The sequence below is a fragment of the Cnephaeus nilssonii genome (genome assembly GCF_951640355.1).
Source record: "Cnephaeus nilssonii genome assembly, chromosome: 23".
Taxonomy (NCBI): domain Eukaryota; kingdom Metazoa; phylum Chordata; class Mammalia; order Chiroptera; family Vespertilionidae; genus Cnephaeus; species Cnephaeus nilssonii.
The window spans coordinates 18875378-18899367 of record NC_137094.1 but is presented as its reverse complement, the minus strand read 5'-3'; the positions used below and the strand labels follow the sequence as shown (position 1 = coordinate 18899367).

General features: G+C 59.1%; 1 protein-coding gene across 2 annotated transcripts in view; it reads right to left on the bottom strand.

The window, feature by feature from the left end:
* The window catches only part of NR5A2 (nuclear receptor subfamily 5 group A member 2), a 56797-nt gene that overhangs the window by 7225 nt on the left and 25582 nt on the right, over window positions 1–23990 (bottom strand). For both annotated transcript variants that reach the window (XM_079763583.1, XM_079763584.1), the window contains exons 5-6: window positions 14302–14421; window positions 9762–9909 (exon numbers count right to left, since the gene is read on the bottom strand). In XM_079763583.1, the coding sequence (XP_079619709.1) occupies window positions 9762–9909; window positions 14302–14421 (268 nt within the window). The remainder of the gene's footprint in view (window positions 1–9761; window positions 9910–14301; window positions 14422–23990) is intronic.

Below are 23990 nucleotides of genomic sequence, written 5' to 3'. Positions count from 1 at the left end.
GGGACGTGGGCTCGTGGGCAAGAGGGACAGGGAGGGGCGGACACGCTTTAGAAACCTCCTCGGCGTGGAATCGTTGAGAACAGACCGGGGCGGAGCCTGCAGCCGAGGTACATGCCCTTGACCGGGAATCCATCCGTGACCTCCTGGTTCATAGGTCGACGTGCAACCACGGAGCCCGGCCGGCCGGGCTCCCGGCCCCTTTTCATTGAACCTCATTGCGCCCACCACACGCCTTCAGACAAAGCGCTGGGTTGAGGTCACCGAAAGGGCATTGAAGCCGCGTGGATGCGGCTTCGGGTTGTCCCGGCGGGCGGGCTGGTTCCGAGTGAGCGAGGTGTATCGTACGTTGCATGTTCCGTTCCCACTAACACGTAACATCACAGCCAGTAAGATTCTTACAACTTGTTGCCACACGTTGCCACTGTCTCTTACACACTAGCTTCCACGGAGCCAAGGTGCGTCTTCAGTTTGTGGAGTTAGAATAAAACGGCCCTTTCAGAGCTACCTAGGGCCCGGCCAGTGTGGCTCAATGGTTGAGCGTTGACCTAGGAACCAGGAGGTCAGGGTTCGATTCCCGGTCAGGGCACAGGCCCGGGTCACGGGCTCCATCCCCAGTGGGGGGCGTGCAGGAGGCAGCCGATCCGTGATTCTGTCTCATCACGGATGTTTCTCTCTCCCTCCCTCTCCCTTCTTCTCTCTCCAAAAATCAATATATATATAGATATGTAAAGATTACAAATCACGTATTTTTTAGGAAAGAGTTACATTTACCTGTACTTCGTATTCCACCGTTTCCCTTAGCTCATTACGATTCTGCTCAGTAAGACCAGAGGTGGAAATACAGGGGGAACCACCGAGCTGACTAATGCTGGTTCCGAGCCGTTTGGATCGTGAAGAGAAAAAGGTTTTTGGAGTCAGAAACGCGGGGAGAGGAAACCGATTCCCCGACAGGATCATTACAGACAGCCCTGACCGGCCTTTGCATAACTGAGATTAATAATTCATCCCACGGCCCAGGGATATGCTTTTTTATGCGAAAGACAGAAAATCCATAGTCCCAGTTTGTTGTGTGTGTGTGTGTGTTTAACCCCGTGGCAGAGACAAATCACAGGACAGTTTTGTGGACAAGAGCTTGGCTGCCGTTCGCAAAGGGAACTGTCCCTTTATGTACATCGAGTGGCCAGAGGATGATGGTCTCTGAAAGCATCATCATCTGGCCACTCAGTGTCTATCCTATAGAATAAAAGGCTAATATGCAAATGGTCCCCTCGACCAGGAGTTCGACCAGCAGGCAGGCCGGCCAACCGCCCATGTCCCCTCCCCCTAGCCAGGCTGGCTGGACCCCACCCATGCACGAACTCATGCACCGGGCCTCTAATACACACACACACACACACACACACACACACACACACACACACTGAGTGGCCAGATTATTATGCGTTCAGAGATCACAATAACCTGGCCACTCCGTGTATACTGCTCAGCGTGTCCTCATGGATGCCGCTGAGCCAGGGATCACCTTACGTCGAGCCATATCTGCTTCACAAAATGTGACGCTTTATTCTGAGCCCCGTGCGGGACGGGGCCTGAGGTTGGGGGACCCCGTGCCGTCCACACCCATGTGGCAGACTGCACCGTAGCCAACGCCCGGTTATCCGGGGACGTGGGGGTCCGAGCGTGCGCACCACTGGGGAGGGGGAGCAGGCGATTTTAAACCTGTGGGCCCAGCGTGGCCTGTCGACGCGGACGCTGGTCTCACTCCCAATTCATACATTTTTATGGATTTTGGAGAGGAAGGGAGAGGGAGAGAGAGAGAGATAGAAACATCAATGATGAGAGAGAACCATGGATCAGATGCCGCCTGCACGCCCCCCTACCCGGGCACGGGCCCTGACCGGGGATCGAACCGTGACCTCCTGGTTCATAGGTCAGGGCTCAACCACTGAGCCACACCGGCCGGGCTGTGTTGGATTTTCTACGATCTCTCTCTCTCTCGAGTGTGACTCGACACGGTTAGCACTAGAATAAAGGAATCGAGAAAAGAGCAAGCGAGTGCAAAGGGTTAAAGCACACGGAACCCCTCCCACAGGTGTGTGTGCCTGACCGGCGGCCCCCCTGGCGGGGAGCCAGGCGGCTCCGGTGGCAAATTCGCTGTCATCCTGGATTTCCCCGTTCACGGGACCGTGCGGGGCTCAGGGGGGCGGCGTGGAAAGCCCCTCCCGGGTGTAATATCCTGCTCCGGGCTGGGCGGCGGGGACACGGGGACATTCGGATCCAACGCGCTCTCGGCGGCCGGGCCAGGGGGCACCGCGTGCTGGGGGGGGGAGGGTTCCCTCTCTCGCGGGAAGGCTTCTTTTTAACCAGCGCGGGGACGTGGGTGGGAAGGCTGCACACTGGCTGCCAGATGACAGATTGATTAAAAAGAGCAGAGCGGGGCGAGGGAAGAGATCAACCAAAGGACTCGTGTGCATGTATATAAGCACACCCAATGGATACAAGACTCTGGGGGGCGGGGGTGAGGGCACGTGCCGGGGGTAGGGGAGGCCGGGGGAAGGTCAATGGGGAAAAGAAGGAGACGTATCTACTACTATGTGTAATATTTTAAACAATAAAATTAAAAAAAAAGAAAAAGGGCAGAGCGTGACCTGGCGGGCAGGGGCGGTGTAGGTCACAGAGGTCCTGTTACCTGCCTGGCCCCAAACCACCCCAATGCCATCCCGTGACCCTCAGACCTCCACTTCTAGCGGGACACCCCCCTCTGAGGGAGGTTAAAAAGGTAAAAAAAAAAAAATAATAAAAAGCCCCGGCCGCTGTGGCTCAGTGGATAGAGCGTCGGCCTGCAGACGGAAGGGTCCCGGGTTCGATTCCGGTCAAGGGCACGTACCTCGGTTGCAGGCTCCTCCCCGGCCCGGGCCCGGGTCGGGGCGCGTGCAGGAGGCGACCCACGGATGTGTCTCTCTCACATCGATGTTTCTCTCTGTCTCTCCCTGTCTCTTGCACGCTCTCTAAAACTCAATGGAAAAATATCCTCGGGGGAGGATTGAAACAAACTAAACTAAGCTAAATAAATAAATCAAACAAAAAATAAAAAAGAAAATAAATACTGTGCGTAAATAATCAGCAGAATGGCAACCAGGAATCTAGCACAAAAATAAAAAATCAGTGGAAGTTAAGATCACAATTAGCGTTTGGATTACATGAATTATTATTATTTTTAAATATATTTTTGTTGACTTCAGAGAGGAAGGGAGAGGGAGAGAGAGATAAGAGACATCAGTGACGAGAGAGAATCATGGATCGGTTGCCTCCTGCACGCCCCCATGCCACCTACTGGGGATCGAGCCCGTAACCCGGGCATGGGCCTTGACTGGGAATCGAACCTGGGATCCTTCCGTCCGCAGGCCGGCGCTCTATCCACGGAGCCACGCCGGCGAGGGCTGCAGGAATTATTCTCACAGCTGTCCTTGATCTTGGCAAGCACACCGGAGCCTGTTGCTCCTGCCGGCTTCTCTCGCGTTCCCCACGTGGGGGAACGCATTTCCACGCAAGCCTGCCCTCCATGGAGCAGCCGGGGCTGAATGGCACCTCGTTTTGCCGTCAGAATGTCAAAGGGAAATTAAAAAAAAAAATCCCCTTTAAAATTTCTGGTTGCACAGAAACGTGGAAGAACACACACACACACACACACACACACACCCATAAGTTGGGGAAAACAGAAGATAGAATATTTGAAAAATTCATCATTGAAAACAAAACCCTCCCTCTGCAGGCAAATCGAACCCCTCGCTCGGACTCATCGGTATTTTTGTTGTTGTTGTTACTCCTCACCTGAGGATGTGTTTCCCCTTGATTTTTAGAGAGTGGAAGGGACGAGGAGAAGCCGAGAGAGAGAGAGAGAGAGAGAGAGAGAGAGAGAGATTGATGGGCTGCCTCCCTCACGGGCTCCCACCGAAGTACGTGCCCTGACCAGGAATCGAACCCGGGACCCTTCAGTCCGAGGGCCGAGGCGCTAACCACTGAGCGACCCGGCCAGGGCCCCCTCAGCATTTCTAAACGGTGTTTGGGGAGGTGGATCTGCTGCAGGTCTTTGTGGGTTTGCTGTTGGTTGACTGTCGCTCCAAAAACAGTTAATTTTGCTCGTTCCTTAAGGCTCTCCTGCGAATGCCGACGAGTTAGCCCGGGGTCGGGGTTCCACGTCTCGCCTCGCGCGTCGTCTCGGGGCGATTCGCGTCGCCGGGGCTTGGAGTTGGATCCTAATGGCGCGACGGGACAGTCCTTCACGCAGGTCATGCCTGTGGGCGAGGGGCGCGCGCTCGGACAGGGACTTGGACTTCGCGCCTCCGCACGTCCAGGCGCCGAACCCCAAGGCTGAGACGTTGGCCCCCGGAGACCCTTCTCGGGGTTCCGGGGGGCCTTTGCCCACGGCTCTGGCACCGTTCGCTTCAGGGGAGGATTCCTGAGCATCGTCACCCCGAGGAATAGGAACCGGGCACCTCGCCCCCTGCCCGGGGGGGGGGGGGGGGACCTTGAGGGCACAGTGCCGCCCGGCCCAGGCTGCACGCCCCCGGCTCTCCCTTCCTCCGTTCCCAATAACGCCGCGTGTGCTACGTCCCCCGCAGCTGATGGGTTTGACGCCACCGTTTCTGGTCTGGTCCCGTGCGCGTGGGCTCCCCACCGGGCGGGCGGGCGAGCGCTCTTCTAAAGAAAGCGCGCTATTGATTTTCCTGTAGCTGCTTGTAACCATTAGAGTTGCTACATCAATGGACAAGGAAAGCACCATGTTTCACGGGAGGCAGAAAATCAGAGGGCTCCTGACGCCGGCGGTAAATCACGGCGCCCTCGGAGGAACAGGGGGGGGTGGCCCCGCTCCCTCCAACCCCCCGGCTTCCCTTCCAGACGGTCCTGGGCCTCGCCCGCTGCGCCCTAACGGAACGGGCCAGGGACACGAGAAAATGTGTCATTTCTCTGAAGTGGGGGTGTCGGGGTGTGGGGGGGACCTCGCAGCCCTGTGGTTTGCCATCAGCAGTTCCCGCCCCCCTCCTCTTTTTTCTTTTCCTTTTTTAAAAAAGTATTATTTTGTATTGATTTCAGAGAGGAAGGGAGAGGGGGAGAGAGAGATAGAAACATCCACGATGAGAGAGAAGCATGGATCGGCTGCCTCCTGCACCCCCCTCATCCCCCCCCCCCCACACACACACTGGGGATCGAGCCCACAACCCGGGCATGTGCCCTTGACCGGGAATCGAACCCAGGACCCTTCAGGCCTGAGCCAAACCAGCGAGGGCTCATCATTGATGTTTCCATCTCTCTCTGCCTCTCCCTTCCTCTCTGGGATCAATAGAAATATACTTTTTTAAAAAAAGGAGAATGTTGCCTTCGCATTGTTGATCATAACCGGTCAATGGCGGGGCCCGTGAAATAACCAAATACGATGGGGTCAGCGGCCACGGACACCCGGCCGCTGGCCCCGGAGCCCGCGGGGTGCGTGGAGACGCCGTGCAGCCTTGTTTCGGGGAGATAAGGACCTGCGTTCGCAGCGACCCCGAGGGAAGGGGAAGTGCCTTGAAGTTATAATTAGAGGCCGCACTGTTACAGTGTGCGTGCCCCGCCCGGGGGGGGGGGGGGGGCGGGCTGGACGGGAGCCAGCGGTGTGGTTATCCCATTTGTCCGATGGCTCCCGGGGGCCAGCACGGGCAACAATACCCTTTGGTAAGAAAGAAAGGTGTTTTCTTTTTTCTTAAAAGAGGCCGCGAATCGCTTGAACTCTATCCTGACTTGGGAGTATCGGGGTTACACTGGCGACGTTACGATGAAACTTTGTGTATCTGGGTGTCCGGAAAAGCCGTTAAAAAACTCACAGGAATTCGTCGGGTAAACTCCGTTTCCTGCTCTCGCGGCTCGACTCCGTCCAGTCCCCGTGGTTTCTAGCCATGTGGGGAGGGGAGAATCTGCTAATATTATTATTATATACGGGGTGTCCCCCCGCCCCCCCCAAAATGTGTACACACGGTAATAGCAGATACAGAGAGGAAGGGAGGAGAGAGAGAGAGAGACACACACACAGAGAGAGAGAGAAACATCCAGGATGAGAGAGAATCACGGATCGGCTGCCTCCTGCACGCCCCACACTGGGGATGGAGCCCACCACCCGGGCCTGTGCCCCGACCGGGAATCGAACCCTGACCTCCTGGTTCATCCGTTGAGGCTCAACCCCTGAGCCACGCGGGCCGGGTGGGTTACAGCAGTTTTAAAGGCCTGCAATGTGATGCTGATGGGAAAAAACCTGGGTCTTTCCAGAAAGTCTCCCACCCACGGGAGTGACACGCACAGAATGACTGTGTTCTCTTAGGACCAATAAGCGGAGAGAAAGGCCTACCTCAGAGAGGCTACGGGCGCTGAGCGCGCTGCCCGAGACCGCGCGGACGGCACGCACGCAGGACGCCGTCCCCCGCCCCCCCCCCTTCCCGCCCCAGACGAGGCCGAGCCGGCCGATGGGAGGTCAGCTTGTCACTCAGGTCACCCCGACCTGCACGGCCGGCACAGAGCTCGCCGTGCCCCCGGGGATGCCGGCGAGCCCAGGGGGGTCTCACTGTGAACGTAACGCAGCCGGCGGCTTCCCTCTGGGGGGACCCCAAACGCCTCAGCTCGGACCCCGACTCTGCAGCCCCGCGGACACCCCCCCTCGCGGTGAGCCCCGGAGTCCTCGTGCAGACACGGCAGGGGGCTGGGCTTGGCTGTTTTCAAGCCTGGGATTCGCTGTTTCCAGGGCTGAGGCCAGAGTGTCTGGGGAACCCCAGGGACGCTCAGGGGTTGGGGGGCTGGGGACAGGGCCCCCCACGGAGGCTCCCACAGGTGACTCCACGCCCAGCTCCCCAACTCCTGTCCCCTCCTTCCCCCCCCCGCCCAAATGCAGTCTTTAGCGAAACGACAGCGTGGATAGCAACGTCTAACCAACAACAACGGCTGTTTCTTAGGCAGGAGCTGGGAAGCGAGACCCGGCGCCGAGTCTCAGCCGGCGGCGAACGGAGGGCCGCGCCCGCTCCCGCGGCCGTAAAACACGTATTGATTGAGTCCGGGCTCGGACCCCGCGTGAGTGATCGCTGGTCCTCGCTAAACTGCTTCGCTCGCGGAAAGCAGCCGCCGAGAAAAACCCCGCACAACACCCATTACCGCGTTTAATTAAGACGGGCATCAGCTTTATGTGCCGGCCCCCACGGCCGCGCTCCCCGCCCCGCACACATCGAGCGGCCGCCGCGTGGCCCGCATGCTAATCGGCTCCCGCCCGGGCCTCGCCGCCCTTGGAGGGGAGGCGCCTGCCGGCCGCGCGTCCGTCCGTCCGCCCGTCCGTCAGCGGGCGCCCTGTGAGGGCGGGCGAGCTCTCTGACCATGTCCGGCGAGGGGCTTCCCTAAGGTAGAACGTCACGCGTGTGGAGGTGAAGACAGAGGCGGGAGGCGAATTGTAAGAACAGGGGTGTGGGGGGGGTCCCTGTTGCTTGTGTGACTTCATGGGGGGCTGGGGACCAACACGCCTGGGGATAGGGGCGGGTGGACACCTGCCCCAGGAGACTTCACGGGCTAGTGGTGTCTGTGCGTGTGCGTGTGCACGTGCATGTGGTGTACGCGTGTGCATGTGATGTGTGTATGTGCATGTGATGTGTGTATGTTGTGATGTGTGTGCGTGTGTGTGCATGTGGTGTGATGTGTGTGCATATGCATGTGATGTGTGTGTGCATGTGGTGTGCATGTGATGTATGTTGTGATGTGTGTCCGTGTGTGTGCATGTGCATGTGCATGTGATGTGTGTGTATGTGTGAGCCCACAACCCGGGCATGTGCCCTTGATTAGAATCGAACCCGGGACCCTTCAGTCTGCAGGCCGAAGCTCTATCCACTGAGCCACACCAGCCAGGGCTCTCCCTACTTCTCCCAACGTCACGCCGTGAGCCAACCCGTCCTTCTCGCCACCCGAGCGAGTGAGCTCTACCCCCCAGATGCCCGAAGGCCCCTCGCCCACCCATCCCCGCGTTTTGCGTCTCGTCACCCGTCCGACGCCCGAGTCCCCAGCCCGGGAGGGGACAGCCAGCGGTCTCCTTCGCTCGCTACGGTCCCCGCGCCTGCCTGCGGCTGTTCCGGGGTGAGAGGCGGAGGCGTGCGTGGCTGGGACGTTCCTGTGGATGGTGGTGGGTCGGCCCGACGGCACCGGGGACCGGGCCCCGGCTCGGCCCGGCCGTGGGCCGAGGCCTCTCTGGAATCCCGCCGTCGCCTCTCGTTTTCGGCAACGTTCCTCTCCGCGATCCTGACCCCATTTTTCCGCAGGAGGAAAAAAAAGCCACACACACACACACACGCACACACACGCTGTCTCCCCGGGACACGCCGCCTCCACGTGAAAAGGGCACCCTGCCTCTATTACTGCAGACGCCCCCTTGATGAGCAACAGTTGTGCGGGGACGTCAAGAGGAATTTCCACACCCAGGTTGCGCTGTGTTATTTCATTTCTTAGGAACCGGGCGGGCGGCTCGCGTGGAGCGGAGACCAAAGGCAAAACACATGTGGGTCCCTCCGATTCCTGCACTTTCCCCGCTCCCTCCTCGTTGGAGGGACGTGGCCTCGCCCCGCCGCCTGCCAATACGCAATCCGGGGACGTGGCGAGAAGTTTATTTAAGTTTGTTTTATGGGGCCGACCCATCGCAGAAATCAAGGGCGGGACGGGCAGGAGGAAAAAAATCCGCTTTGAAGTCGATAGAAATCCATCTCCTTAATCCCCTTTTTATTGCAAACCCTGCGGACTGTGCTCGGCGGGCTCTCGGGGAACCTTGGTTTCGCTCATCTGTCTTGTTCGTTATCCTTCTTCTCCCGCTGAGCTCCCCGGACGCGGCATCTCTCCCCCTGACAACCAGCATCCTCTCCCCGCGCGCGGGGCGCGGCCTGGGTCCCGGCGCCTCCTGGTGAGCCCCCGGGGAGACGGAAGGCACACCTTGCTGGGCCCTGGGCTCCGTCCCCAGGAGGGGGCGTGCGGGAGGCCGCCGATCCACGATTCCCTCGCATCATGGATGTTTCTTTTCTTTTTAAAAAAATATTTATTGGTTGTTTTTTTTTTTACAGGGAGGAAGGGAGAGGGATAGAGAGTTAGAAACATCAATGAGAGAGACATCGACCAGCTGCCTCCTGCACGCCCCCTACTGGGGATGTGCCCGCAACCAAGGTACATGCCCTTGACCGGCATCGAACCCGGGACCCTTCAGTCCGCAGGCCGACGCTCTATCCACTGAGCCAAACTGGTTAGGACCATTGATGTTTCTATCTCTCTCTCCCTCTCCCTTCCTCTCTGAAATCAATACAAATATATATATATATACATATATATATATATTTTAAAGAGAAACAGGTTCTTAATTATTGCGATTCATATTTTGCAAGAATAAACACAGCCCAGGTAGCAAGCGGAAACCAAAGACTCGCAGAGACCATCCCGGGCGGAAAGACGGCTCCACGCTGATACCCTCCCCAGCCAGCCTACATGATCTCCGTGAAACGTCACGTCACGCTACCGCCTCGTCATGGGCGCGAAGGAAGAAGATTCAGGATTTCAGACTGACGACGGCTCTCCCGCACCCAACCCGTCCCAGAGAGGGCTGCACGCCAGACCTCGGCGAACGGAAACCACGCGTGGACCGGAGGCCCCCCCCCCCCCCCGCCCCGGAGCCGGGCCCCGCGCGGTGGGCCTGGGCGGAGCGCCGGAGGGGAGCGAGTCCTTACCTAAACTGAAGAGCACCAGGAACTTCAGGCACACGAACTCCCGCTGGTCCAGCTGCAGGGCGCGCAGCTTGGCCACGAGGTTCTGGGCGTGGCTCAGGAGGCTGCTCAGCGTGGCTCCCGCCTGCGCTGCGATGATGGAGTAATCCACCTGCAACACGGAGAGGCCCGGGCACCCGTCACGACACGCGGCCACGTGCCCGCCGCCCGAGACCGCCACGCCGGGTTTGTAACAGCGGCGACTGGCCCACGGCGGCGGCGGCCGGAGACACACGCCTGCCGTTACTGCAAAACGGACCGTGAGGATTCTGATAGATCGAGGCATGTCTGTGGCTTTGTAGGGAACAGGTTTTGAGTGAATTTTTACTGCACCCTTTGTACACCGAGTGGCCAGATGATGATGATCTCTGAACGCATAATAATCTGGCCACTCAGTGTGTGTGTGTATGTGTGATATATATATTAGAGGCCCGGTGCATGAATTCGTGCATGGGTGGGGTCCGGCCAGCCTGGCCAGGGGGAGGGGACATGGGCGGTTGGCCGGCCTGCCTGCTGGTCGAACTCCTGGTCGAGGGGACCATTTGCATATTAGCCTTTTATTCTATAGGATAGACACTGAGTGAGCAGATTATTATGCGTTCATAGATCATCATCATCTGGCCACTCCGTGTATATAAGGTGTCCCCAAAAATGTAGACACACTTTAACAGCTGATAACACACTTAATTTTGGAAATGAACTGCATGTTAATCAACACTGATTTTATAATCATTCAGTGTGTGTGTGTGTGTATATGTATGTGTATACACACACACACACACACACACACACACACACACACACACACATATATACACCTTTTTTCTATTGTGAAATTGCATTGTCACCTAAGATTAAGATTTAAAAAAAAATACATTTTTTTTTATTGATTTCAGAGAGAGAGAGATAGAAACATCCATGATGAGAATCACTGGTCGGCTGCCTCCTGCACACCCCCCACACTGGGGATGGAGCCCACAAGCCAGGCACGTGCCCTGGACTAGAATCGAACCCGGGACCCTTCTGTCCGCAGGCCGACGCTCTAACCACTGAGTCAAACCAGCTAGGGCTCTGATCTTATTGACAAGAATAATAATTTCTCAGTTGAGGAAACAAAACAGAAAAAGGCCAATTTCCTTTTCCATAAAAAACAAATAAAATAAAATAAATGGTGCGGCGAAGCCCCGATCTTAGATTTTTCACGGGGACGTGGGAAGTTCCCGTATACTAATGAGACGTCGGGTGGCTGAGGGGACCCACTGCGGCCCGATGGGGCGGCCCGGCGGGGTCTTGGCGCCCGTCCTGTTTGACGGGCGGCTCTAGGCACACGGGTTCCCGCAGGTGCGTTAATATTGCAGCAGCAGCGGCCGTGCCTGGGAGGCCGCGGGCCCCGCCCGTCGCCGGGCTGCGTGCATGAAATTTTTATGTTTATCGACATTTCATTACCATAATTGACTGCACTGGCTTCTTCGGGAGAGCGGCACGGGGCTGCCTCCCGGGCAGGAGCACGGGTCCCCGGAGTGGAATTTGCAATTAAAAACGAGGCAGAATGGATTTCGTTTTTCATTGTGTGAATGTGATGAGTCGAGGTTTCAGCTTCCGCTGGAGAACGCCCGGCGTCCGGGCACCTCCTTCGAGAGCGAGAAAAAGGGCGCGTCCGTGGGACCACGACCCGCCCCGCCCCCCCAAAGGTGTCAATCAGTTTGTGGGGAGTCGACTGCACGTGAAAAAGCCCCGGGGAGCGGGGAGCGTGTCCCCCAGGACGGCTGTGCTGCCCGCGTGGCCACGTGCTGGCCTCTGTCCCCTACGTCTGAGCATCAGGGGTCCTACAAGCGGCTTTGGTTTCTGCCTCCGATGAACCAACCATGACACGGGCAACCTGGGCCGGGGGCAGACACACACCGTGGGCCTGTCCAGCTCACGGCCGGGCCGCGTGGCTCCGTGGCTGAGCGTCGACCTGTGAACCAGGAGGTCAGGGTTCGACTCCCGGTCAGGGCACGTGCCCGGGTTGTGGGCTCCATCCCCAGTGTGGGGCGTGCAGGAGGCAGCCGATCCGTGATTCTCTCTCATCAGTGATGTTTCTATCTCTCTCTCCCTCTCCCTTCCTCTCTTTAAAGATCAACGTAAAAAAGAATATGTTTAAGATAGGGCTCACTCCATTCTGACCTGTGTGTAGTTCTAACAGGTGTGCAGTGAGTTCCAAAATGAGAATGTCACCCCGGCTGGTTTGGCTCAGTGGATAGAGCGTCGGCCTGCGGACTGAAGGGTCCCAGGTTCGATTCCGGTCAAGGGCACACGCCCGGGTTGCAGGTTTGATTCCCAGTGTGGGGTGTGCAGGAGGCAGCCGATCCATGATTCTATCTCATCATGGATGTTTCGGTCTCTCTCTCCCTCTCCCTTCCTCTTTGAAATCAATAATTTAAAAAATATACACGGAGTGGCCAGATGATGATGATCTCTGAGCGCATAATAATCTGCCCACTCAGTGTCTATCCTATAGAATAAAAGGCTAATATGCAAATTGTCCCCTCGACCAGGAGTTCGACCAGCAGGCAGGCCGGCCAACCGCCCATGTCCCCTCCCCCTGGCCAGGCTGGCCGGACCCCACCCATGCACGAATTCATGCACCGGGCCTCTAATATATATACACTGAGTGGGCAGGTTATTATGCGCTCAGAGATCATCATACTCTGGCCACTCAGTGTATTTTTTTTTTTAAGAAGTGGGGGGAAGAAAGAGCTAGAAGAATCCGGCTGGGGGTCAGGTGCGGGGCAGCGACCCGACCCCCCTCCCACAGGGGGCCCCCTCCTCCCGCTGGTGATGCCAAAACCCCGGGCAGCCGGGCCCGATACCATCGCCCAGAGCTACCATCTGCCCCTCGATCCCTCCGTGCGACGAGCAGTACCTTCCTCTCTCTTTAACGGGTAATTGCGTCTGCCCGGCCAGCACTTAAGGGGAAATGAAATGTGAGGGAAGGGCCGTTTCTAAGGGGCCTGGGCGCGCTCGGAGGAGGCCTGGCACAAGCCGCTTCATCTCCGAGCCTCCGAGGAAATGAAATCACATTAATTTGTGGGCCGAGCCTTGTTCTTCTAATGCAGCTGCCGTCTGGGCCGGGAGGCAGGGAGGGAGGCAGGGAGGGAGGCAGGGAGGGAGGCAGGGATGGGAGGGAGGGACGGGAGGGAGGGAGGGACGGGAGGGACGGGAGGGACGGGAGGGACGGGAGGCCCAGCCAGGGACCAGACTCTGGAAATGGGTCCATTCGCTCCCAAGGCGGGGGTGGTCCCGGGGTGAACACGCTAAAGGAAAAATGTGAGCGCCCCGAAAGTCAGACCCACGGAGACGTGGTTTTCTCAGGAGAGGGAGGCCTGGCACGCAGGGATCAGGGGAGCTGCTCGACATGGATCCAATTTGCAAAAACTCGGAAAGGGTGCCGGCTCTCGCTCGATGGGGGGAAATGCGGTTTATGTAATGACACAGGCAGGGGGTGTGTGGGGGTGGGGGGTGGGGGGAGGAAGGGCGGGGTGGAGGCGGCCTCTCACTGCAGATCTGTGCTGCTGCGGTGGCTCCCCATCAACACTGATGCCCTGGCCGGTGTGGCTCAGTGGATGGAGCGTCGGCCTGAGGACTAAAAAGGTTCCGGGTTCGATTCCGGTCAAGGGCATGGACCTGGGTTGCAAGGTCAAGTCCCAGGCCCTGGTTTGGGGCACACGCAGGAGGCAGCCAGTCGATGTGTCTCTCTCACATCGATGTTTCTCTCTCCGTGTCTCTCCCCCACTCTCTCCCGCTCTCTCTAAAAATCAATGGAAAAAAATATCCTCGGGTGAGGATTAGCAAAAACAAACAAACAAACACCACCGATGGCCGGACGCTGAGGGTCGTGGGTGCCTGGCGCGGCCTGGCTGACGCCGAGCTGCCGGCGGCCTGGGGTGATGGCCGAGTAGGAACAGCGCCGTCCACTCACCAGAACACGGAGTCCCACGTCTTTATTTATTTTTATTTATTTTTAAATATATTTTTTATTGATTTCTGAGAGGCAGGGAGAGAGAGGTAGAAACATCCACGATGAGAGAGAACCATGGATCGGCTGCCCCCTGCACGCCCCCCTTCTGGGGATGGAGCCCGCAACCCCGGCATGTGCCCTGACCGGGAATCGAACCCTGACCTCCCGGTTCCTAGGTCGACGCTCCGCCCCGGAGCCACGCCGGCCGGGCTGATGGCAAATTCTGCCTCCATGGCTGTGGGGACCCCTCGGAGCCCAGCAGACCGGCCTGGGCCGGGCGTGTGCGACTCTGCCCGCTCGGACGGACAGGTCCCCGGTAGCCATCCCGCGGGGACACGGTGCTCCTGGGAGATTTCCTCCCTCCCCCGCCGCCGTCTCGCCCTCTGCAAGCACAAGAGGGCTCCTGGCCCCGAGACAGCCCTGCCGTTCGGAACGTGCTTCGTACACAGACGCTGGCTGTCCCCGCTCCCCCGCTCCCCCCTCCCCCCCCGCCCCCGCGCTCACCTGTTGCCCGGTAACCAGGGCGATGCAGCCGTCCTTCCCGTGCACCACCTGCCGGAAGAGGTGGTCCAGGATGAGCAGCTCGCTCCAGCAATTCTGCAGCAGCTTCATCTGGTCGTCCACCTGCGGAGACAGGACGCAGCCCCGTGAGTCCCCGCGTGCCGGCGCCCGCATCGTCGCCACAAAAAAAATTTTTTTGTTCCCCTCTAAATGACTGATTTCAGAGAGGGAGCGAGGCCCTTCGCCGTCGGTCTGGCTCAGCGGCGAGAGCCTCGGACCGCGGAGGGAAGGGTCCCCCGGGTTCGACTCGGGTCAAGGGCGTGCACCTCGGTTGCAGGATTGATCCCCTGGGCCTGGCCGGGGCTCAGGGGGGGGGGGCAACTACTCGGTGTGTCTCTCTCACCTCGATGTTTCTCTCTCTCTCCCCCTCTCCCTTCCACTCTGTCTTAAAAAAAAAAATCAATGGAAAAATATCCTTGTGTGAGACCGGTGTGGCTCGCTGGATAGCGCGTCGGCCTGTGGACAGAAGGGTCCCGGGTTCGATTCCAGACAAGGGCACGTGCCCGGGTTGTGGGCTCGGTCCAACGGCAGGAATCAAAGCTGGGACCTCCCGGTTCGGGCTGGTTCGGGCTGGCTTTGCGTCCTTTTTGCACGTGAGAGCGCTCACTACCGGCAGGCGGTCTGGGCCCACGGCCGCCAGCGCGGGGTGCGCGCTCCCGAGAGGCAATCTTCTCACCCGGACACAGGCTCCTGCGTCCACAGAGACGCCCTCGAGCTCCGGGCTTACGACCATGAGCTGCTGGGAGGAGGCCCTCCGTTAGCCCCGTCTCCCCGGCGCCGATCGAGCTCGGAGCGTTGGCCCGTGGGGGCGCCGGGCGCCTGGGCCTGTGCTCCGTGGACCCCGTCGGAATGACCCCAAATAGCTCGCGCGTCTTATGCATCTAGACGCCAACTCATCGAACTGAGCCAGAGCGAGCTGTCTGCCTGGCCGGTTTATAGGAAAGACGGTTAACGTGACGGACCAGCGACGAGGGCGATGGGGACGCCGCCATGGTTTGCCGTCGCTTTAAAAATATGTTTCCGGGTGTTGGTGCTGTTGGTGATTTAGGGGGGCACGCGGGAAGGGGGGTGCCCATGGGGAGGAACTGCTTCGTCTCCCCAAACCTCTCCCCACAACTAGCCATCCCGCCGCCTGCAGCCCCGTGCTATCAGCCGCGGTAAAAGCGAGGGCTTGTCTCAGCAGCCGCATTGTCCCGGGGAAACCATTTATCCCGACGGGGTGGGCGGCGGACGCACCGGCACGGAACACAGCCCGGCCCTGTGTGTGGGGCGCAGCCCGCCAGCCGGGGGCTCATCATTAGGAACGGTGCCTTCTCGGCAGGACGGGGGACGGCAAGGCGGAGACGAATGTGTGGGTCTGTCTGGAGCCCACAGTCGCCCCCTCCCTGTCCCTTTCCACCATCCAGCCGCCGATCTGGGGTCCAGCCGCCGATCTGGGGTTTGCTCGTGCTGGGGGCATTGAAAGTGGCCATGGAGCCCGGCCGGCGTGGCTCCGCGGTTGAGCGCCGACCTGTGAACCAGGAGGTCAGGGTTCGATTCACGGTCAGGGCACAGGCCCGGGTTGCAGGCTCCATCCCCAGTGTAGGGCGTGCAGGAGGCAGCCGAACCGTGATTCTCTCTCATCATTGCTGTTTCTATCTCTCCCTCTCCCTTCCTCTCTGAAATCAATAAAAATACATATTTTTAAAAAAAATCAGTGGCTTTGAGGTTGGTGGTGGAATATTTCCGGCAGGGTGGGAAAAACGTAGGTGAACAGCCGTTCGCATGGGAAATAATACAATAACGAATAAATAATACGACAGGAATACTCACAACTGTAACCCCCACCCCCCATTCTATTAGCTAAATCAGGGCCGCTCACGTATTTACATGTTTAATGACGGGAAACGTGGAGGAAACGTCCGATGGGAATCGCTGTGAGGACCCTTCGCATGACAAATGAGAGCACGCGTCACCTCAGCGGGGGCAGCCTCGGCATGAACGCGTGGGGACGGAACCCGCCGCGCGAAGAGTTTCAGAAATGCGGTAAACCGCGCTGCCGCCAACCCCTTCTCACTCCGCCCGACCCTCCCCGCAGGCAAACCCGGGAACGTCGCTAACGTGGCCACGAAAACACCACTCGATGCTGTCGATGGCCTGATACCGAGGGACGACTAGAAACCTGAGTTCTAAAAAAAAAAACCAAAAGGTGGTAGAAAATGGTGACTTTCCCCCCTTTAAATGAAAAAAACAAACAAACAAAATCAATGTTATTCTTTAAAAAAAAAAAAACCCACAGAATTTCCCAATCCCAAACCTTCCCGACGGAAAAGCTCAGAGGCACAGGTACGGTCTGAGCTTCATTTCTTGGGTCAGAGCGGCCCTCCTCATTTCAGGAAGAAAAAACAAAAACAGAATGCGGTTCAGGTGGCCCGCATACCTTTTAACGCCGGACGAGTAAATAGAAAGGCTTTGTAGACGCACAGCCTGTTTGGGGGGCTCCTGTCCGAAGGCTGACAATGAATTACGGAAGCTTCGCCCACAGGAACCCATCCCTCAGATCGGCACCGGGTGCCGCCGGACGCACCAGCGTGGGAATGCTCTCTCCCCCGAGGCAACGCGCTCCCATCACGCGTCTGGGAGATTCTAACGTGAAACCAGCTGATCTTAACACGTTATTAAAACTCCCTCCAAAGAGTGAGTGGACTTTACTGTGTGTGCTAGACACAAAATAGACCTGTGTGGGTTTTTTGTTTGTTTGTTTTTTTCAGTTGAATTTCTATTTTCGTAGGTCATGGCTATTTTTTATTTTATTATTATTTTTAAATTATATATATATATATATATATATATATATATATATATGTATTGATTTCAGAGAGGAAGAGATAGAAACATCAATGGTGAGAGAGAATCATGGATCGGCTGCCTCCTGCACGCACCCCCCTCCCCCCCCGCCCCGCAATGGGGATGGAGCCCACAACCTGGGCATGTGCCCTTGACCGGAATCAAACCTGGGACCCTTCAGTCCGCAGGCCGACGCTCTATCCGCTGAGCCACACCGGCTAGGGTGTCATTGGCTATTTTTTTACAATGACGAATGGGAAACAATCACTAACTGATACCAAGTATCCTGGTGCGAAACATCTCAGAAGGACAAGAGAAAAAAAAAACTGTCTTGTTCTCGGGGGGCGGAGGGCGGGGGGCGGGGGGGGGGCTTGTCTGCAAACATAAACACGGTCGTGACGTCTCGAACGGCAACACGTCCGTCCTTTACAAAGTGCGTCTCTCGCACACACGCTGGCTTTCCGCCGTGTCCCCGTAGCCAGAGGTTTTCCAAGACCAAGGATGACAAATGTCCTCCCCCCACACACTGGCTCGGGGGGAGCAGGGGGGGGGGAGCCGTCGCCTGCCACCCGCCTGCTGTTCCTCCCCCCAGGGCGACCGCGCGGGCTCTCTCTGGCATTCAGGCCGAGAAAGAAAGCTCCGTCCACCAGAAATAAATGCCACCCGCCTCCTGCTGCGAACCGGGGGGCCACTCCCCCGGCCACCCCCCCTCCCCTCACCCCCACCCCCGTGACCTCCAGCTCGTCAAGATTTAATTAAGGGCATCATTAAGTCGGCGGCACGGAACGCTAATGAGTGTGTTTTCTTCAACGCGGGTAATTACACGCTCACACACAGAGCGCGGCCGGGACCTCCACGGGCCCGCGAGACGGCGCGGTCCAGGATGACAGCACGGGGAGCGGGCCCGCCGGACGGAGGCCCGGCAGGAAGCACAGCCGGCCCGGGCGGAATGAGCTCAGGCCTCGCGCTTTAGGGGGGGGGGGGGCCTCACGCTGGCAGCATTTGTTATTCTGATTTTGCAACAATAAGCGGACCCGGCGGGATGGGGACCCTGTGGCCGCGGCTCGGAGACCCTGATGGCGCCCCCGGGGCTTTGAAGCGTCCCTGCCTCGAGCAGCCAGCCTTCTGTCCGGCTGCAAAGGAGCCGTCCCGGGGCCTGGACAGATGTGCAGGCCGGGGTCCTCTGAGCTCACAATGGGCTTCCCCGCTGCCTCGGACGGGAGCCGGCTGGGCGAGGCCGTGTCACAGGCCCCCGCGCCCCGGGGGGGTCGGGACGCCTGGCGTGTGACGTGGGTACCGTCTGCAACAGGAGAGCGAGGCGTCGGGGTCCCGAGCAGCAGAAGGACGCAGACAACCACAGGGGTTCGTTCCGTGCTCGGGGACACAGCTGTGGGGGTGGGGCCCACCCTGTGCTGGGCGGGGGGCTCTGGTCCCCACCCCCCCCCGTCGGGGAGCTGGATGGGTGGGCAGCCTTTGTATCATCCATCTGTCCTCTTCACACGCGGGAAAACGGATGCGTCGCTGCCGTCCCCTCAACGCGCCGAACGCTGAGCGAGCCTGAGGCTTTAAGAGAGGCGTGAGCCTGGCCGGTGTGGCTCAGTGGTGAGCGTCGACCAACCTCTGAACCAGGAGGTCACGGGTCAATTCCCGGTCAAGGGCACAGGCCTGGGTTGCGGGCTCGATCCCCAGTGCGGGGGGAGTGCAGGAGGCGGCCGATCCGTGATGCTCTCTCATCGTGGATGTTTCTCTCTCTCTCCCTCTTCAATGCAAATATATATTTTTTAAAGTTTAAGACAAACAAAAATTCGGTGCCTGTTTGGTGGTCACGCAGGGTCAGGTTGGACCTCTTGGGAACGCCAGCGAAGAGCCGGGGACGTGTGTCCGTGGGAAGCAGCCGCTGCGGACCGCGCCCCCGGAATGAAAGTGCCCGCGGACGGAACGCTGATGTTCCACGCGGTGGCCCGGGCGGCCGCCAGAGCCCAGGGCGTCGGGACGCGGGGGAACCGGAGAGAAACGCCGCCTTTTCTTCCGACGGGGCGTGGAGAGACCGTCTTCTCCCTCACGGTCTTGCCGTCACGTTTCAAAGTCAGCACCGCCTCTCAGACGAGTCAGGGTTCCAGAGCCGCCCGCCCCACGCTAACGTCGGGCACTTCGAGGGCCATCCGGGCCCTCCCGGGGTGGGAGCGGGTTCGAGCAGCTCCGTGGGCCTCGCAGGCGGGGCCCGGGGACCCCGCGGCCTCGGTGGCACGCGGCGCGGTGGAGGCCGCACGGGGCTCATTCAAGCGGCCGACGCCGTGCGTCCAGCGGCCGTCGGATTCGCTTGTGACATCGGAGCCGCCGGGCGTCGCTTGCTGGTGGCCTCGCCCAGGGATGCCTGAAAATCCATCTTCGGTTTTTCTGCAAAAGCATCTTTTCCCAACGGTCTCTCCTCTCGCCTCACCCCTCTCCGTCCCAGCCCACCTCAGCCATTCGAGAAACACGCGGGGGAGCGTGAAGGGGGCCGTCAACCCCACCCGGCCGCGCCTCCTCCCACGCCAGCAACGTGCGCGCGTGTGTTTAGTAGTTTAAACTACATTTTTATTGATCTCAGAGAGGGAGGGAGAGGGAGAGAGAGAGAGAGAGAGAGAGAGAGGAACATCCATGATGGGAGAGAATCATGGACCGGCTGCCTCCTGCATGCCCCCCACTGGGGATCGAGCCCACAACCCGGGCCTGTGCCCTGAGTGGGAACTGAACCCTGACCTCCTGGTTCCTAGGTCGACGCTCAACCGCTGAGCCACACCGGCCGCGTAAGCAGTGTTTGAAAACCAAGGCCACGCTGCGCCCTGAGCCCCCCCTCACCACCCCTGTCACCCCCTCTCTGGGGTGAGACCGTCCTTCCCTAGCTCTGTGGGAATGAAGGGAAGTGCCTCTCACGCCCCTTGGCGCCGGGTTCAAGAGGAACGGCTGAAATAGCAGCGGGCCGCCCTGGCCGGTGTAGCTCAGTGGGTAGCGCGTCGGCCTGCGGACCAAACTGTCCCGGGTTCGATCCCGGTCAAGGGCACGCCCCTCGGGGGATGGCTCCTCCCCGGCCCGGGCCCTGGACGAGTCTCGGGCAGCAGGCGACCCATCGACGTGCTTCTCTCCCATCGATACTTCTCTCGGTCTCCCCCTCTCTCTAAAGATCACTGGGAAAATATCCCCGGGGGAGGATAAAAATAATAATAATAATCAAACAGCCGCCGCCCGAACCCCACCCACCCACCTCCCCACAGGCAGCCGGGCCTGTCCATTCCTCGCGGCCGGCCGGCCGGCGGGAAAAGCCCGGAGCTCAGCACAATTTTTATGTCCGGGAGCCGGGCCCGCGGCGCCGCCGCCCGCCAGAAGCCATTGTGGACGGAGGAGGGTCATCGATCAGCGGGCGGACGCGGGAGCCGGGGAGCGCCGCTCCTCAAATGAAATAATATATCTTTGAAAGCCAATGCCCGTTTCGGGGCCGCGGCCCATACATCACGCCCGCGCGGCTGGCGGAATGGCTGCAGGGCCATTAACCTTCCACCTGTTCGCCTCGTCCTTCAGGAGGGGACCCTGCCCTTGGCGCCCGGCCCCGTCCCCTGTTCATCTCCCGCCGTGCCGAGATGTAAAGCAGGCGGCCCCGGACATAACTCAGAGGCAATGGACCGGGGGCCGCTGTCAGATGCCTGCCCCCCGGCACGGTGACTTATGCCGGCCGTCTGTCACCGGCAGCCAGGTGACCTCTGTGACATAACGGAGAAAAATGCCGCCGGGGAGCCGGGGCGGGTTCGGGGGGCTGCGGGCAGGGCGGGGGGTCGGGCCCCCCTGGATGGACAGCGCCGGGGACCAGGCCGGGCCGGGGCTTCCTCGCGGAAATGCCCTCTGACCAGCTCCGAGGGCCGCCCCGGGGCTCGGGGTCCGCGGGCTGCCCCCCCGAGGGGCTGGCTCCTCGGTGCTGCCGCATCCGGGCTGGGGATGCCGGGATCGGCGACCCCGTCGGGTCTAACCCCGGGACGGAGGCAGGGGCAGGATGGGAACAACGCGAAAGGGAGCCCGGGACGTGCCGGTCCGAGGGCCGAGGCGTGACAGTGAGGAGGGGGAAGAGGACGCTGTACGCCACGTGTTTATCCACGTGCCGGGGGGTGGGGGGTGGGGGGGGAGCGGGTGGTTGGGGTTTTCGGAGACTTGACCCTATTCAGGAAGACGCATCGCCGTGGCGAGTTACGTGTTATGTGCAAAAAAAAAAAAAAACAACCCACAAAAAAGTGCCCTCACCGTGTGGCTCAGTGGATAGAGCGTCGGCCTGCGGACTGAAGGGTCCCGGGTTCGATTCCGGTCAAGGGCATGTACCTTGGTTGCAGGCACATCCCCAGTGGGGGGCGTGCAGGAGGCAGCTGATTGATGTTTCTCTCTCATCCATATTTCTTTTTTTTTTTTTTTAAATATATTTTATTGATTTTTTACAGAGAGGAAGAGAGAGGGATAGAGAGTTAGAAACATCGATGAGAGAGAATCATTGATTGGCTGCCTCCTGCACGCCCCCCACTGGGGATCGAGCCCACAACCCAGGCATGTGCCCTTGACCGGAATTGAACCTGGGACCCTTGAGTCCGCAGGCCGACGCTCTATCCATTGAGCCAAACCGGTTTCGGCTCATCCATATTTCTAACTCTCTCTCCCTCTCCCTTCCTCTCTGTAAAAAAACATCAATAAACATATTTTTTTAAAAAGCGACGGTCACGCAAAGGATCGAACTGAGGCTGTGCGTGTGGGAGGGCCAAGCCCAGGGCTTCCTTCCGGAGGAGGTCAGAGTTCAGGAGGACGGAGGCTTACCTATGCGTGCCTTCAACACCCCCCCCCCACACACACCCCAAACACACAGGTGTGTGTGTGGACAGACATGACCAGCTTGTGTGCCCTGGCATGGGGACCGGAGTGCGTGGCTGGTCTGTATGTGTAGGTGCCGGCTTTGCCCGGGCAGCCGGTGCCGTCCAGGATGCTGCGCTGGGTCCCGGGAAGCAGCAAGGAAGGCCGGGACCGTGGTCCTGGGCCCGTTCGCTCTCGGGTGAGGGGCGTTTAGTGTTGGGGTTCTCCCCGAATGAGACGCGGCCCCCGCCACCCGGTGTGGTTCACGGAGGGCCAGGTGCAAGCGCACCTGAGCTGACTCACCTCCTGTTCCCAAGCCGGGCGGGGGAGGGGGGGGAGGACACCAGGGGACCCCCTGTCTGGCCGGGACGCCGGCCTCCCTGTCCCCCGTTGTGTACACACAGTGTCTCTTCCGAGTGTGCACTGGTCTTTAGTTGGCCAACTCGTGTGTTTTCCTCCTCCCAGTAAAGTCTACTTTCTTTTCTTTTAAATATATATATTTGATTGATTCTTTACAGAGAGGAAGGGAGAGGGATAGAGAGTCAGAAACATCGATGAGAGAGAAACATCGATCAGCTGCCTCCTGCACACCTCCTACTGGGGATGTGCCCGCAACCAAGGTACGTGCCCTTGACCGGAATCGAACCCGGGACCCTTCCGTCCGCAGGCCGACGCCCTATCCACTGAGCCACACCGGTTAGGGCTAAAGTCTACTTTCTAACACGTGAAAATGTTAGGAAACTTGAAAAGATACCATGAGCCCGGCCAGCGTGGCTCCGTGGTTGAGCGTCGACCTAGGAACCAGGAGGTCAGGGTTCGATTCCTGGTCAGAGCACAGGCCCGGGTGGTGGGCTCCATCCCCAGTGTGGGGTGTGCAGGAGGCAGCCGATCCATGATTCTCTCTCATCGTGGGTGTTTCTCTCTCTCTCGCTCCCTCTCCCTTCCTCTCTGAAACCAATAAAATATATTAAAAAACAAACACCAAGTAACCTCAAAAAAACCCAAAACGCCCGCGTGTTTACAAGAACGTGTGTCCACGTGGTGGCCTCGGGCACCTGTGGTTATGAATCGACACTCTAACCGGTTCCCCTGGGGACCAACATGGGTTTTTATAAAAAGGGCGTGAGGGCGAGGGCCAGGGCGCCTGGAACCCGTGTCAGCTGTTCTTCCTGAAAAGACGGTGTCCACGTGGGCGTCCTGGGACGCGGCGGCGAGTGGGTGGCGCGGGCAGGTCTGCGTCCCTGGCCCGTGGCGAGCGCATCCCCGGCTCCCCCAGAAGGGAGTGTATCCTTGACCCCGGAGGACCCCGTGGCCTCGGACAGGAGGTGTCCGAGCGGCCGCCCCTTTGCCGGGGCCGGGAGAACGTCAAAGCCAGACCGCACCGCGCCGCCATTGGCTACCTCGCGGCTGACGACCTGGAACATCCTACTCATACGCCCCACAAGATAAAACAAGAAGACAGCCCTGGCCGGTGTGGCTCAGTGGATAGAGCATCGGCCTGCGGACTGAAGGGTCCCGGGTTCGATTCCGGTCAAGGGCATGTACCTTGGTTGCTGGCACATCCCCAGTGGGGGGTGTGCAGGAGGCAGCTGATGCATGTTTCTCTTTCATCACTGATGTTTCTAACTCTCTCTCCCTTCCTCTCTGTAAAACATCAATAAAATATATTTTAAAAAAAACACCAAAACCAAGAAGATGGCGGGGTCATTAACAGAACCGCCACGCGGGGCGCCTCCCGCATCGCCGTGGCTTCTCCGCTACAACGAAGACGCCTCGTGTGGTTCCCGTCGACCACGGACAAAGCTCCCTCCATTTAGGGCCCCGTCCCCCCCAAATGGAAAAGACGCTCCCCTCCAAGTAGTCATCCTCACGCCTGTGATGGAGAACAGATACAAGGTGGGCAGCCCGCAGCCAAAAAAACAACAAAAAACCCACAAGAAAAAGCA